This window comes from Solanum stenotomum, chromosome 7 (assembly GCF_019186545.1).
Source record: "Solanum stenotomum isolate F172 chromosome 7, ASM1918654v1, whole genome shotgun sequence".
Classification (NCBI taxonomy): domain Eukaryota; kingdom Viridiplantae; phylum Streptophyta; class Magnoliopsida; order Solanales; family Solanaceae; genus Solanum; species Solanum stenotomum.
In genome coordinates this window covers 59301102-59316465 of record NC_064288.1, presented here as the reverse complement: position 1 = coordinate 59316465, position 15364 = coordinate 59301102, and the positions used below count along the sequence as shown (strand labels likewise).

Here is a 15364-nt window from a genome sequence, read left to right as displayed (position 1 = left end):
TTGGCAGCTTTTTGTTAAAACTTTTTTTTGGAAAATTGCTGCCCTGGCAGCGTTTTCCTTAATTTTTTTTTTCGAAAATCTTTTCTTAATTTTTTTTTAAAGTTTTATGAAAGAACAATATTTTAAAAAAAAATTGCTGACAGGGAGCCTGATTCCATCCAAAAATTTGGATTCAACGTAGAAATCATCAAAATGAGGCACGAACTTTAATCGGTGTCGAATTAGGCTGTCTTTTCAACGATTTTAGTTAAAAAAATTATTTTTTAATTAAAACACTCCCTTATTTTCAAAATGAAAAACGATTTAAAAAAAAATAAAAATTGAAGAGAAACAATTTTTTTTTTTAAAAAAAATTAATTAAAAATCTGTCAAGGCAACAATTTTCATCCATTTGACAGCTTTTTACAAAAAAAAATATATACATATATCTTGAAATCGCTGCCTTGGCAGCGATTTTGGTGGAACTAGTTTTTTTTTTAAATGGCAGCGATTTTTGTAGAAATATTCTTTTATTTTATTTTATTTTTTGAAATTTCTGTCAACTAGTCAACATCTGATGGTAAATTTCTTTTATTTTTTTTAAATCGCTGCCCGTGCAACATTTTTCCTATTTAAAAAAAAAAAAATTAAAATCACTGCTATTACAGCGTTATTATAAAAGCAAATTTATTTTATTTTTTTGGCGTTAATTTTTTTTTAAATTGCTGCAGTTACAGCGTTATTATAAATTTTGTGGAAATTTTTTTTATTTTTTAGAAATCGCTGCCTTGGCAGTGCTTTTGGTGGAACTATTTTTTTTTTTTTAATTCTTTTGATTTATTTTTTTGTTAAATTTCTATGAACTAGTCAACATCTAATTTTTGAAATCGCTGCCTTGGCAGCGATTTTAGTGAAGAATTTTTTAAAAAAAAGGAAATCGCTGCTAGGGCGGTGAAATTTCCCTCTAACTTTTTTTTTAAAAAAAAATATCGCTTCTGACGCAGCGATATCATAAATAAAAATTGTCTTATATATTCATGATCATTATTTGAATTAGAGTGTGCCAAATTACAATATAGGAGAGCCTAGCAATGCTTCCATGCACTTGAATTCTTTTCAACCGGAACCAACTGTAGGTAAAAAATGTAATGTTTTCTTATTTATTAGAATTAAATTTTTTTAATATGCAATATATTTATATTATTATATTTTATAGGTGTGACCAACTTCAAGATGCAGTGAATTATTTTACACAAATTGTGAATAATAATATTATGGGTGATGAACGAGTTGGTGAGTTGCATAGTAATGAACCTTTGGAGCATGAATTAACCGACAATGATGAAATGTGTGAGGATGATGATGATGATGATGTGGATGATGCACCTAATGCACCCGTTGAAGATCAAAGTATTAATCATCATTCTACAGTGATTCCATACTTAGATCACACTGAAGAAAGTGCAGAAGATTTTATCTATACATGAGATGATGGTTCTATCCGAACGACACTTTGAAATCCGAACAATCCTAAATATATCCAATCAGGTTCAATTGTTGCAAACTAAATATTTTATAGTTATTTATTTATTTATTATTGATTAATCTAATTTGTATATACAACTAGGTATGCTATTTATGAATAAGAAGCAAATGAAATCTGCCGTAAGAGCATATACTCTTGCAATAAAAAAAGAATTTCTTTGCGATCAATCCAAGAGTAAAAGTTGGATAGTTATTTGCAAGCGTTATGAGTTGGGGTGTAATTGGATGATTCGCTTTAGAGAGATTTCAAGTGATATATGGAAGACAGGAAGAATGATTGAACCGCATACTTGTCTTACAGATAATTATAAGGAGGATCATTTCAATTTGAATAGTAACATGATTGCCACTTCATTGATACCATTTGTTATGTAAAATCCAGACAAAAATATTAAGATGATCCGTGAAATCAGCAAAGGAAAGCATCACTATACTCCTAGTTATAAAAAAGCATAAAAAGGTCGAAGAAAAGCATTTCAAATGGTTTATGGTGATTTTGAAAGTTTATTTAAGGCATTACCTCGATACATGACTGCACTACAATTATTCAATCCAGGAACTATTATTGAGTGGGAGCATCATTCTACAATAATGCAAGGTGAACAAATCTTTAAATTTCTTTTTTGGGCTTTTAAACAGAGCATTGATGGTTTCAAAAGTTGTAGGCCAGTCATTTCCATCGACGGCACACATCTTTATGGTTTTTATGATATGAAACTGTTAATTGCGGTTGGGATTGATGCCAATGGAAATATTTTCCCACTTGCATATGCTTTAGTTGCACGTGAGAGTTTTGTGTTTTGGTTGTGGTTTCTCAAGTTATTATGGACACATATTGTTTGTGAACGACAAGGAATTGGCCTCATTTCTGACCGTCATTAAGGAATCTTGCAATGTATTCAATCTTATGATTGGTTGAGTCCACCCAATACATACCATAAATTTTATTTTCGACACTTACAAGCAAATTTCAATAAAAAATTTGTAAATAGTGAACTTGAGAAATTAATGTGGTTGGCTACAGAGCACCAGAAGAAAAAGTTTGTGCAACAGATGCAACAAATTAAAATATTGTCTCTTGCAGCATATGAATGGTTAAATGAATTTCCTTTGGAAAAATGGACAATGTATAAGGATGGTGGTCGTAGATGGGGTGCCATGACGACAAATGTGTCTGAGTCATATAATGGTTTATTGAAAAAAGCTCGGGGGCTTCCTGTGACTGTCATGGTTCGAATGACGTTCAAAACTCTTGTTGATCGTTTTGTCGAAAGAAACAACCTTGCAATCGCATTACTTCAAAGTAATATGTCGTGGCCTCTTGCAATAGATAAAAAATTTAATGATTATTATCAAAAAGCTCAAAGGCACACAGATATGATGACATACAACACTGGTGATGGAGTATTTGAAATTCTTACTTTTGTTCATGATGGTAAAGGTGGAAATGTCCACAAGGTTACTGCAGAAGGTAAGAAATGTTCTTGTGGAAAATGGAGAAATTATCATATGCCTTGCTCGCTTGCCATTAAATTTTGTGGACTTCGCGGAATCGAGCCAAAGTCATATGTAAGTAAATTCTACAGTACAAAATATTACAAACAAACATACACTGAGACATTTACCCTAGTGGGTGATGAATGGTATTGGCCGCCAACTCCTTTTAATTTAATTGCAAATACTGAATATTTGCGAACATGAGGTATGCAAGTAAGAAGCCGACTTAAGAATGATATGGATATAGCTCCGGCTCGCATGACCAGAAAATGTAGTGTTTGTAAGGAAACGGGTCACACAAAGGCACGATGTCCTACTCGATTTTAAATATATTGTCTATATTTTTAACATGAATGTAATTTTTCTGTCTTGTTATTAATATTATAATATATCATTTTTAAATACTTGTGTACATGAATTTAATCTGTCTTGTTGCATTTTAAATATATTGATTAAATTAATCTTTCAAGTAAGTTAAAAAGTAAAAAGTTAATTTAATATTTTGTAAGTAACTACATTTATATTATAATTATATAATTGATTTGACCTAATTTAAAAAGTATTGATTTGACCTAACATAAAAAGTATTTATTTGACATAACTTAAAGGAAAAGAAACATCCTGCAAATGTTGAAAATAAAGAGGAGAATCTCACTGCAACGACAATAAATTTCAAACTCTTTGTTTAAATTTACATGAAAAAACAAATTTCAACACACATAAAAATCTAATGAAAAATATAATTGGCAAGACAAATTTTTGACATGAAATGACACGAGCAGCAAAAGTCAAAGTATGTTGTAATTTTGGTGAAAAGTTAAGGGTGTTTGGGTAAATTTATTTACTTCGTGTACCTAAATTACCCTCAAAAGTAAAACCACTTTTAAAACCACAACTGTTGAAAATTTTATTATTTATGAGGCCCATTTATATTTTGCCAAGTAGATTCATTTCAGAAAAATGGCCAAACATCTTTCTCTTTCTACCTTTTAACGTTTTCTTTTTCTCTTTCTTACTTTTTTTTACTTTAGTTTCTTTTCTAACAATTCTTCCAAATTTTATAGTTCCACTTAAATAATTTTATTCATGAAAAATATGAAATCCAAAAAATCTTTCCGACTCATTCTATTTCTAACATTTTGATATTATTTTTTATCTCGATATTGTTTATTTATATTATTAAAAATAGTTATATAAAATTATTTGTTTATTTACAAAGATATAATTAATAAAAAAAAATTAAACAAATAAATTTGTGAAAGCACAAAATAATAGTAGTATGAATAAAATTTTTTTACACTGATAGGTAGAACTAAAAAAAAAAGCTTTAGAATATGCCAAGATAAAATAAAAAATGGATTTTTGCATTGAAAAAAGATACAATGAAGAACGAAAAAATTTATTAATATTAAACATTAAAAACATTAAGTGGTTATAGAACAAATAAAAATAAAAATATATTTGGCAATTAAAAATTGAGTGATTAAAATTGAAATCTCAAAAAATAAATTTTTGACTAAAATTTAAATAATTAAAATAATTGAGTGAGTTTTTACTTTATTGGTGAGAGTTCAATTTATTTTTTTAATTTAACTATCTTCAATTTCTTTGAATTCATCCAAAAAAAATTAATATTTTTCTAACATATCACTTTAATTTTCCCTCAAATAAATTATATATATATATATATATATATATATATTGGGGGTGAGTTTCAAAGTTTATTTATCAAAATAAAATTATAATAAGAGTTGCAAGCAAAAAAGAAAATGCAAGTAAAAGAAAAGATTAAAATTGGAAGAGATAAAGTGAGGAAATGAATAAGTACAGTATGGCCCCACATATACAAATGGCAAAAAGGCCTCGCACAACTGACACTATCAAGGTTTTTCCAACTTTTTAAAACTTAAACCACTTTTGAAAAGTTCAAGTTATAATTATTTATTTCACACTGCCCAAGAAATTTTTATTTAATTTCATACTTTATTGAACTTTTTCGTTTTTTTTTGGTAAGATTTACTTCTATTACTATCAAGTTTGGGTCTCCATATGCTGTCATTTTAAATAGTGTTATTTTTCCTTTTCGTTCATAATTTTAATTTGGAATAATAAATCAACGACAAATCCGAATTGATTAAACTACCTTTGTTCAAATATATTTGTTTTTTGTCAATTTTTACATCGTTTAATTGGCTATTCTGACTAGTCGATTCCATTTGGTTAAAATTATATAAATCCAAAACAAAATAAATTTTGATCAACAAATTAAAATAAGAACGGATGAGAGTGAAGAGTGATAGATGTAGGAGAGGTGGTGAAAGGTGATATAAAGAGTAAAGTAAGAGAGAGAGAAAATAATTATTAAAATGTGAAAGGTGATTTTCATTTTTGGAGGGAAATACAAGTGGTTTTGGAGCAAAAGGGGCATTTTCGTCATTTACCCGTGTCTTGACAATTCATGCCAAAATTTTGTCTTGCCAATTAGCAGTACTCAAAATCTAATTTACTGCATAAACATCTTTAGCCTTTCAAATAAAAATACATAAAAATTATTCTTCTGAGTTTTCCGAATCTTCTACATCTTCATTTTCAGAATCTCTCTCATTTTGATAGTGACTACCTGTTCCATATCAAGTTGATTTGTGTAGCCTAGATGTTCTTCGAGGTGGATTGTCTCTATCAAAAATTGAATGTTGTGAAGCTTCAGCATTAAACCTTGGATCATGGGACACGATTACCTATAATACAATACAATATAATATAATAAAATAAATATGCACAAAAAATTAAGAAAAAATTATAAAATTTCTATGAAAAATTCAACCTTACGTTTGAAAAATTCAACCTCCCACCAAATGGAGAATTATGTATAGGAAATTCACGCATACCATGCTGAAAACCATATTGAGATCCACTGAATTGTGCAAAACCAGATATTGAAACATGTGGAGTTACAAAACCAACTGTTTCTTGACTTGAAAAATTAGTATTAGTGTTAGAGGGGCCTGCAGAAAAATCAAGCGTGGGATAATAAGGCTCGGGAGTAACCACCAAATGTGTGTTATTATCAACCAAATTATCTCCATCAATCAAATGATGCTCCGCATGATTTCGACCACGACCTTCACCAGCGCTCCTTCTACCTCGATGTGCACTATCTCTAGGTGTTGTTTGTCGCGATCGGCGAGATACTTGTACTGGTGGTGGTTCATCGTATTGAGTGGGAGGATTGTAATTAGGAGCAAAGCTCAATCGCGTTTCCTGGAAGGCCGTATTCATTGACTCCATTGAAATACGAGCGACTTCCTCCTCATATTGTCTCATTTCATTAGATTGATTTTCATCATTTTCAATCATCCGAGCTCGACGATACTACATTTCATGACCCCTAGCCTATAATGAATAAAAAAATATTAATAACAAAAAAATTGTTAAAAATCAATATAATAATTTAAAATTTACATAATATACATACTAATGCCTCATGTCTTCCTGCCATGTGTTGATACCCTTTCTGTACAACATGTTGTGAATTTCCAATGAACATGCGGGAATGCCCCATGTACCAACGAAAGTAATCTGCTTGATCACTTACAAATGGAGGTCGATATATACGATTTTGACGTTGTTCCCATAAATATTGTGTGTAGTTAAACGCATCTATATACTCTTGTTTTATTTTGGATTGTTTATCACGCTTAAAATGATGTTCGAAAAACTGGGTACACGGTCCAGGAATATGTTGTAAATAACCAAACTGTCTCACAACACGATCAATCATGTGTACTCACAATAAATTCCATAAATAAGTGGCACATGTGCCATCCAGACAGATTGTCCTGACCGACACCACTCAGGCAATCCATTAATAACATCTTCTGAATAAGGTTGCCAAATAAACTATAAAAAAAAATGTAAGTAAGATAATTATTAAAGTTTTTTGACAAAAAAATAAAAACAAATATGTACACTACTAAAACAATCTTATGAAATATTTTTTTTGTACTATTATGTCATATAATATCTTATTTTGAGGACCTACCTAACATCTACGTAAATGTCATTATATTCACATGATTTTCTTGGATAGTGAGATATAAGTGTGAATAGTTAAAAATTTAAATAAAATGGGATACAAATATTAATAGTTAAAATACTAATAATATTTATATACGTGATTATCAGTTAGATTATCTAGTACATCCCTAATCACACCGATTACAGTTCGTGCCTCATTTTGATGATTTCTACGTTGCGTCCATTTACGTGCAAGCGCAGTTAAATCCTCAAGTTGATTGGTCCTTAGAGATTTCGGTAATGGTTGCAGGGGAATAACACGTTCCCATGCCCAAATCTACAATAAATAAAATTCAACATTTCTTAGAATACAATTAAAATTAAAAGTGCATAGTACTAGTATATAAAAAATAATTAAAAAAAATGTATACCTGCACTAAAGAGAGAAATCCACAAACTTTATTTGATTGTTTCATTGATGCACGAAATAAACAATTATACAAATATGATAATGCGGCTGCTCCCCATGCTTGTGTTGACATTACATTTAAATTTTTTATGTCAATCAAAAGGTCTAAATTAAGTTTATTATTAGATTTATCTGGAAATATTGATCCACCACATAACCATAATAAATATAATCTAAACCTTTGTTGCACCTCACGCTCAGTTGAATGATCAGTAATATTATCTAAATCTTCAATATGCTCAATTAATTTATATGTTAACAATCTACTAACACCAGAAAAACAATCATTATCAGGTGACCATCCCGTTAATTCAAACATCATTTCTTGTCTACCAAAAACTCCTAAAGTATCAGCGCCATTTAAAATTATAGGACTACCATTTATTACCATTTCGAACAAAATTTCTACATCTTGTAAAGTTATGGTAGCCTCACCGTTCGCATGTGAAAGGTATGCGTATCTGGACGCCACCTTTCAATTAAAGCAGAAATTAATCTGTTGTCATACGGTACACATTCTACATAAGGAATTCCTTTAAATCTACAATTTTTAAAATACCGACGAATGTGAGGATGTAAAGAATGATATTTTATATGTTGCCAAAATTCAACATCACCGCGACGCGTATATAAGCAAGAATTCTCTTCCCTTAAGCTACCATTCCAAATTCCTTCGGAACGATGATGAACTTGAATTTTTAAATTTTAATACATCATACTCTATTGGACCAGGATGTACGTACATATTTGATGGATGCATATCTATATACAAAATATAAAAATAAGGGTTAGAGTTAATATAATTATTTAAAGATGAATATATTCACAATACCATATAAAAGTTAAAAATCAATTAATTAAAAATAAAATAAGTCCAAACTTACCTTATAGAGGAAGACTTTTGAAAAAGTTCGAAAGGAGAGTTGAAAAATTATACTTGAAGTTTGAAGGGAGACTTCAACCAATTTATAAGAAAATTTTAAATGAAACACGTGAACATTTTCTATTTTTTAGGCATGCATCTGAGTTGGATTTTTTAAAAAAAATATGACATGTGAATGTTTGAACAATTAAAAAACAAGAAATTTGGAAGGAAATTTCCCTATTAGTTAGTGATAAAAATAAATCTAATACAATTTAAAAAAAATATAATTGGCAGCAATATTTATAAAAAAATTCCACCGAAATCGCTGCCAGCGATTTCTAGAAAAAAATATAATTTCCACAGAATTTATAATAACGTTTTAAAAAAAAAACATTAACGGAAATCGCTGCCAGCAGCATTTCCAAAAAAATAAAATAAGTTTATTTTTATAAAAACGCTGGCATAGCAGCAATTGTCAATTTTTTTTAAAGAAAATCGCAAAAACGCTACAAGGGCAACGATTTTTTTTTCAAAACAAAATCACAAAAACGCTGCATGAGCAGCGATTTAAAAAAAAATAAAAGAAATTTACCATCAGATGTTGACTAGTTGACAGAAATTTCAAAAAATAAAATAAAATTAAAGAATATTGCTACAAAAATCGCTGCCAAGGCAGCTATTTTTTTTTTTAAAAAAAACTTGTTCCACCAAAATCGCTGCCTTGGCAGCGATTTCAAGATATATATATATACATTTTTTTGTAAAAAAGCTGTCAAATGGCTGAAAATTGCTGCCTTGACAGCTTTTTAGTTAAATTTTTTTCTTTTTTTTTTAAATTTGTTTCTCTTCAATTTTTATTTTTTTATCAAATCATTTTTCGTTTTAAAAATAAGGCAGTGTTTTTATTAAAAAATAATTTTTTTAACAAAAATCGCTGAAAAGGCAGCCTAATTCGACACCGATTAAAATTCGTGCCTCATTTTGATGATTTCTACGTCGAATTCAAATTTTTGGATGGAATCAGGCTCCCTGTCAGCAATTTTTATTTAAAATGTTGTTCTTTCATAAAACTTAAAAAAAAAAATTAAGAAAAAATTTTCGAAAAAAGAAATTAAAGAAAACGCTGTCGGAGCAGCGATTTTCCAAAAAAAAGTTTTTACGAAAAAGTTTTTTGCCCTTTTGGCTTTGGATTCCTAAAAAATGACTATCCAACTTAAATTTTATTCAAGAGATAGAATAGGCGAAGTTCACAAATAGCGACTTTTAGGACTTCTATTTAAGAAATAGTCAACATATACATATTTAAAATTTAGCTATCATTGTAAACTTAACTTGGTTTTTTTTTCAAAGTATAGTATGAAGTCACCACTATGTATACTTGATTTAAAATGAACAATATCACACCATATAAGAGTATCAATCTTTGGGCAAACTGACCCCAACAACTAATATCAGTGACCATATTTTCTAAGATGAGTATGAGTATGTAGTGGAGTGATGGGGTGTGGGGTTCAATTTGCTTACCCTTACGAGCTTGGAGGTGCGCACATAAGAAGAGATTAGCTCCGGGATTCAATTATCATAAAATACTTAGACAATGCGGATAACATACAGTAGATCAAATTCAAATAATATTGAAGCATCCTGAATGTCAATTTCCCCATAAACCTAATGAGAATTTGAAATACTTTACTCAATTGAGAATAAAATTCAAGGCATATTAACTTAAAGAATTAAAAAAAAGAAGTTGTTATACTCGATTCACAACTTTTTCTTATTAATTTCATAAAACTTCAAATCATGATATATCATTCTACAATTTCATCATTATTCACTAAGGAGTTCTCCTCCAAATGAAGTGTTCATTTTTTGGTTCATCGCTTGCAATATATTTTCATGATTCACTTGCAATATTATTATATCTAACTAATTCACTTGCAGTATGTCTAATCGATAAAGTAGTACCCCATCCGAACATCACACATTTACCTTGGGAGATCATGCATAGTCCTTCTTCCTGTATTTTCCATAGACATTCTTCATTAGGAATGTGACAAAAACCTGTGTCATCCAAATTAAACAAATTGAAAAACCCAAATTTTTCCTCTAATGTCATGAGACAATCAAGTGTGTTTCGTCCAGGCATAATACTTCTGGCGATGTTATCAACTGCTCCTGGTTTTAGCTTGATCACACCTTATTGAAGACGACAATAGTTAGTTAATAATTAGTCAGTTAGTTAGTAGTCGACTGACGTGGCAGAGTAGTTAGTGAGGATTACGAATTAGTTGTAACAGATTGTAACAGCTGAGTCATGTAGGTGTACAGGTGTATGAAGTGATGTATATATATTTGTATAATGTTTAGTTGAGCTAATTTAATGCAATACACATTTTATTTTACATTGTTGTTCTTCTTCTTCCTCTTATAAGTAATCTCAGAATCTCCATTGAAAAAGTTAACATGGTATTAGAGCAGGGGAATGAAGCAACATCAATGGCGACTGAATTCGTTATTCCTTACACACACCCTCTATACTTGCATCCATCGGACACTCCAAGATCTGTGATTTGTCCTGTTAAGTTGACAGGGTCGGAAAATTACGAGTTATGGCGGAGGTCCATGCGAATTGCTTTGCAAGTGAAAAGGAAGTTAGGTTTTGTGATAGGAACCTGCAACAGAGCAAATTTCGAGACTAAGTATCATGATCAATGGGATACCTGTAATGCGATTTTTCTCTCATGGCTTATGAACACTGTTGCTCATAATCTCTTAAGTGGCATCGTTTATGCGTCTGATGCATCACTGGTTTGGGAGGATTTGAAGGAATGATTTGACAAGGTCAATCGTGTGAGGATTTACCAGCTACATCGAGAGATTGCAACGATTGCATAGGGGATCGATACTATTTCGGTTTATTTTACGAAATTAAAGGAATTATGGGCTGAATATGATGCTACGGTGATATTCCCAAGCTGTGAGTGCCCAAAGTCGAAACATTATGTTGAGCATTTGCAACAATAACGACTGATTCAATTCCTTGGAGGCTTAAATGAATCACACTCGCAAGCTAGGAGACAAATTCTGATTAAGACTTCTGAACCAACTCTCAATCAGGCATATGCAATGATTGTTGAATAAGAGAGTCAAAGGTCTGATGTGGATCGTAACACTTTGGGACTAAAAGTTGTAACCGAAGGAAACAATATTACAGCACTCTGGACTGCTAAGCACTCTCTAAAGCCTCGATACAAGTCTCGAAATGCCTATTGTGATCACTGCAAGACGAAAGGTCATATGAAGAGTGATTGTTTTCAGCTTATAGGTTATCCTCCTTGGTATAAAGGAAAGAAGAAAGAGGGATACAATGTGCAGTACAATGTTCCAGCTCATAATTCACCTGTGCCTGGGTTTAATCCTGAGTACAGTGGTCATAATACAGGGCCATCTTATGGCAATTTATCGTTCTCTCACAATTATAACAATGCAAGTGAAATTAGCAGGTCTATTGGAAGTAATAATCACACAGGAGCTCACACACATGGTCATGTTGGATTACATGGATCTTATGCATTTGGATCTTCAGGATCTAATGTTACTGCAGACATGTGTACTCATGGATATGGAAATACAGGCACACATGGTCATGGAGGTGGTGACATAAACATGGCATTCACAGGCAATCATTTTACTTCACATGGATCCCCTTCACTTGATACTGCAGGTATTGTTAACTACTCTGTAGTGCATAATTCATCTGGTCATAAATGGATAGTTGACATAGGGGCCACAAATCATATGACATCAACTCCAACATTGCTTTGTGAAACTTAACCTCTACCTCCAACTGAATTTAATAAAGTTCATTTGCCTAATGGTCAACAAATACCTATTGCTTTCAGTGGGAAATCTAGATTGACACAGGGAGATATATCTCATGTTTTATATATTCCAGATTTTAACTACAATTTACTAGCAGTCTCTAAACTGACTAGAGAACTCTAGCGTTGCATGGTGTTTTATCCTGATCATTGCATACTGCAGGACCTTCACACTAGGGAGGTGAAGGGGACTGGTAATCTGGAAAATGGTTTGTACTACTGGCCACACAATATTGTTTCTTCTACTGTTGCTCCCTCAACTGCATTGAGCATAATGGACATTGTTGACTTGTGGCATAGAAGGTTAGGACACATTCATCACAAGATCCTACAACAAATGCACATGCCACAAATCTCCAATACCTTCAGATTGTCACCTTGTACAATCTGTCCTTTAGCAAAGCAAACTAGGTTGCCTTTCCCTCAAGGTTCTAATAGATCTAATAAAGTGTTTGATTTGATTCATGGTGATGTTTGGGGTCCATATAGGACCTCCACTTATGATGGAAATAGATATTTTCTTACTTTGGTAGATGATTGTAGTAGAATGGTATGGACATTTCTCCTCAAACTGAAAAGTGATGTATTCATTGTATTGAAAGATTTTCTCCAACTAATACAAAGGCAGTTTGGTGGTTTTATCAAGGTATTCCGAAGTGATAATGGTTCAAAATTCTTTAACTCTCATTGTAGTGAATTGTTTAGAACCGCATGCATTGTTCATCAAAGATCCTGTGCCTACACCCCTCAACAGAATAGGGTAGTAGAGAGGAGACATCGACAAATTTTGGAGGTTGCCAGGGCTATTAGATTTCAAGCTCATTTACCTATCAGATTTTGGGTCTCTGTGTTCAAAATGCTGTTTATTTGATAAACAGAATACCATCCGCTGCACTATCAGGAAAATCTCCTTTTTCTGTATTTTTTGGGAGGGAACCCTCTTTACAACACATTCGAGTTGTGGGTTGCTTATGTTTTGCTGTTAACCATAATACTAATGGTGATAAGTTTGCTACAAGATCTATTAAGTCAGTTTTTATGGGTTATTCTACCATACAAAAGGGGTACATACTGTATAATTTGTCCACCAAATCTTTCTTTGTTAGTAGGGATGTCATCTTTAGAGAATATGAATACCCTTTCAGACATAATCAGGCTGAGATTTCTGGACCATCTTTTACTGATAATTCTGACATGTTTGTTTACGATGATCATCAGAATTCTTTTGTATTGCCTGAGGTGTCTGATATTTCTCTCTCCTTAAATACATCACCTGATCCCGTTTCTTCATCTCGTACTCATTTTTCACTGCCATCACCATCTGCAGTCTCTTCTCCTAACACCATTGAGCTAAACCTTAGGAGGTCAACTCGATCATCTAAGCCTCCTGGATGGCTGCACAGTTTTGTTCATACTGTTTCTAACACTCATTCACACCCTCAGACTTGCTCCACTGCTCATCCTTTATCTACCTATATGTCTTATGCCTCAATATCCCCATCTTACTTCCAGTCCTTGTGCAATTTTTCTGCTATACATGAACCAAGTTCTTATGATGAGGCTATGCAGAACCCACTCTGGCTCCATGCCATGGAACAAGAATTACAGGCTTTACATGACAATCACACTTGGGAGTTGGTTGGATTACCTCCAGGGAAGAAGGCTATAGGGTGTAAGTGGGTTTATAAGGTGAAGTTTAATGCTCAAGGAGAGGTAGAAAGGTACAAATCCCGACTAGTAGCTAAAGGTTACACACAACAAGAAGGTTTGGACTATCAAGAGACATTTTCTCCAGTTGTCAAGATGGTAACTGTGAGAGTTGTTCTTTCTTTGGCTGCCATGCATGGTTGGGTTTTACATCAAATGGATGTCTTTAATGCTTTTCTTCAAGGTGATTTAGTTGAAGAGGTCTACATGGTTCCTCCTCCTGGCCTACTTAAAAAGGGGGAGTTGTCCAACGTTTGTCGCCTACAAAAATCACTCTATGGTTTGAAACAAGCATTTCGACAATGGAACTTAAAACTTTGTGAGGCACTTATAAGTTCTGGTTTCATCCAAAGTCACCATGATTATTCCTTGTTCAGCAAAAGTTCTGGTTCTGATTTGGTTCTCATTCTGGTTTATGTGGATGATTTTTTGATCACTGGCTCATGTTCTCAGCTAATTCAGGCTACCAAGATTATGCTTCAGACTCATTTCAAGATCAAGGACTTGGGGGAGTGAGATACTTCCTTGGTCTTGAAATTGCAAGAAATAAGGATAGTATCATGGTAAGTCAAAGGAAATTTGCTTTGGATCTTGTATCAGATTTTGGTCTTGCAGGAACCAAACCAATTAGCACTCCTTTGGAAGTCAATCAAAGGTTCACTAGTCAGGACTTTGACATGAGCTGTGAATCTCAGGATGCACATGAAGATGTGATTCTTAGTGATCCTACAGGTTATCAGAAACTAGTTGGTAAATTGCTATACCTCACCATGACAAGGCCAGACATCAGTTATGCAGTACAGAATCTTAGCTAGTTCATGCATAAGCCTAAGAAATCACATATGGAGGGTGCATTAAGAGTGATCAGGTACCTAAAAAATGCACCAGGTTTGGGAGTTATGCTGTCATCAAAGGTTTCTAAACAACTTTCAGTTTATTGTGATGCTGACTGGGCTACTTGTCCTATGACAAGGAGATCTGTGAGTGGTTTTGTGGTGAAAATTGGAGACTCTTTAATTTCGTGAAAGTCGAAGAAATAGAACATTGTGTCGAGGAGCTCTGCTGAAGCAGAGTATAGAAGCATGGCTAATGCTGTAGTAGAAGTTGTGAGGCTAGTAGGTTTATACAGAGAATTGAAAGTGGAGTTGGAGTTACCAGTTAAGCTGTTTTGTGATAGCAAGGCAGCACTTCAAATTGTTGCTAATCCTATATATCATGAAAGGACAAAACATATAGAGATTGATTGTCATTTTATTCGAGAAAAAATACAAGAAGGCCTTATCCAAACAGATCATGTACCTTCCAAGATGCAATTGGCTGATATAATGACAAAGAGTTTGGGGAGGACTCAACATGATTTTCTACTATCCAAGCTGGGTGTATACAATTTATTTGCACCATACA

General features: G+C 32.5%; 2 protein-coding genes and 1 pseudogene across 2 annotated transcripts; 2 read left to right on the top strand and 1 right to left on the bottom strand.

Moving 5' to 3' along the window:
- Positions 1-1253: 1253 nt before the first annotated feature.
- On the top strand, positions 1254-3225 carry LOC125870106 (uncharacterized). Its single transcript, XM_049550464.1, has 3 exons — positions 1254-1409; positions 2164-2308; positions 2549-3225. Exons 1-3 carry the CDS (start codon positions 1254-1256, stop codon positions 3223-3225), a joined length of 978 nt encoding a protein of 325 aa, XP_049406421.1.
- A 2345-nt stretch (positions 3226-5570) lies between these two features.
- On the bottom strand, positions 5571-6846 carry LOC125870682 (uncharacterized; annotated as a pseudogene).
- Positions 6847-14403: 7557 nt separating this feature from the next.
- LOC125870105 (uncharacterized mitochondrial protein AtMg00810-like) lies at positions 14404-14775 on the top strand. Its single transcript, XM_049550463.1, has one exon. It carries the CDS (start codon positions 14404-14406, stop codon positions 14773-14775), a length of 372 nt encoding a protein of 123 aa, XP_049406420.1.
- Positions 14776-15364: the final 589 nt, after the last annotated feature.

What these genes read in the sequence shown, in the direction of transcription:
- LOC125870106 (XM_049550464.1), top strand. Translation starts at nt 1,254, where the DNA reads ATGGGTGATGAACGAGTTGGTGAGTTGCATAGTAATGAACCTTTGGAG. An exon ending in GTATTAATCATCATTCTACA is followed by an intron (nt 1,410 to 2,163) that starts GTGATTCCATAC and finishes GCTTTTAAACAG; the next exon opens with AGCATTGATGGTTTCAAAAG. An exon ending in TGCATATGCTTTAGTTGCAC is followed by an intron (nt 2,309 to 2,548) that starts GTGAGAGTTTTG and finishes GGTTGGCTACAG; the next exon opens with AGCACCAGAAGAAAAAGTTT.
- LOC125870105 (XM_049550463.1), top strand. Translation starts at nt 14,404, where the DNA reads ATGTTCTCAGCTAATTCAGGCTACCAAGATTATGCTTCAGACTCATTT.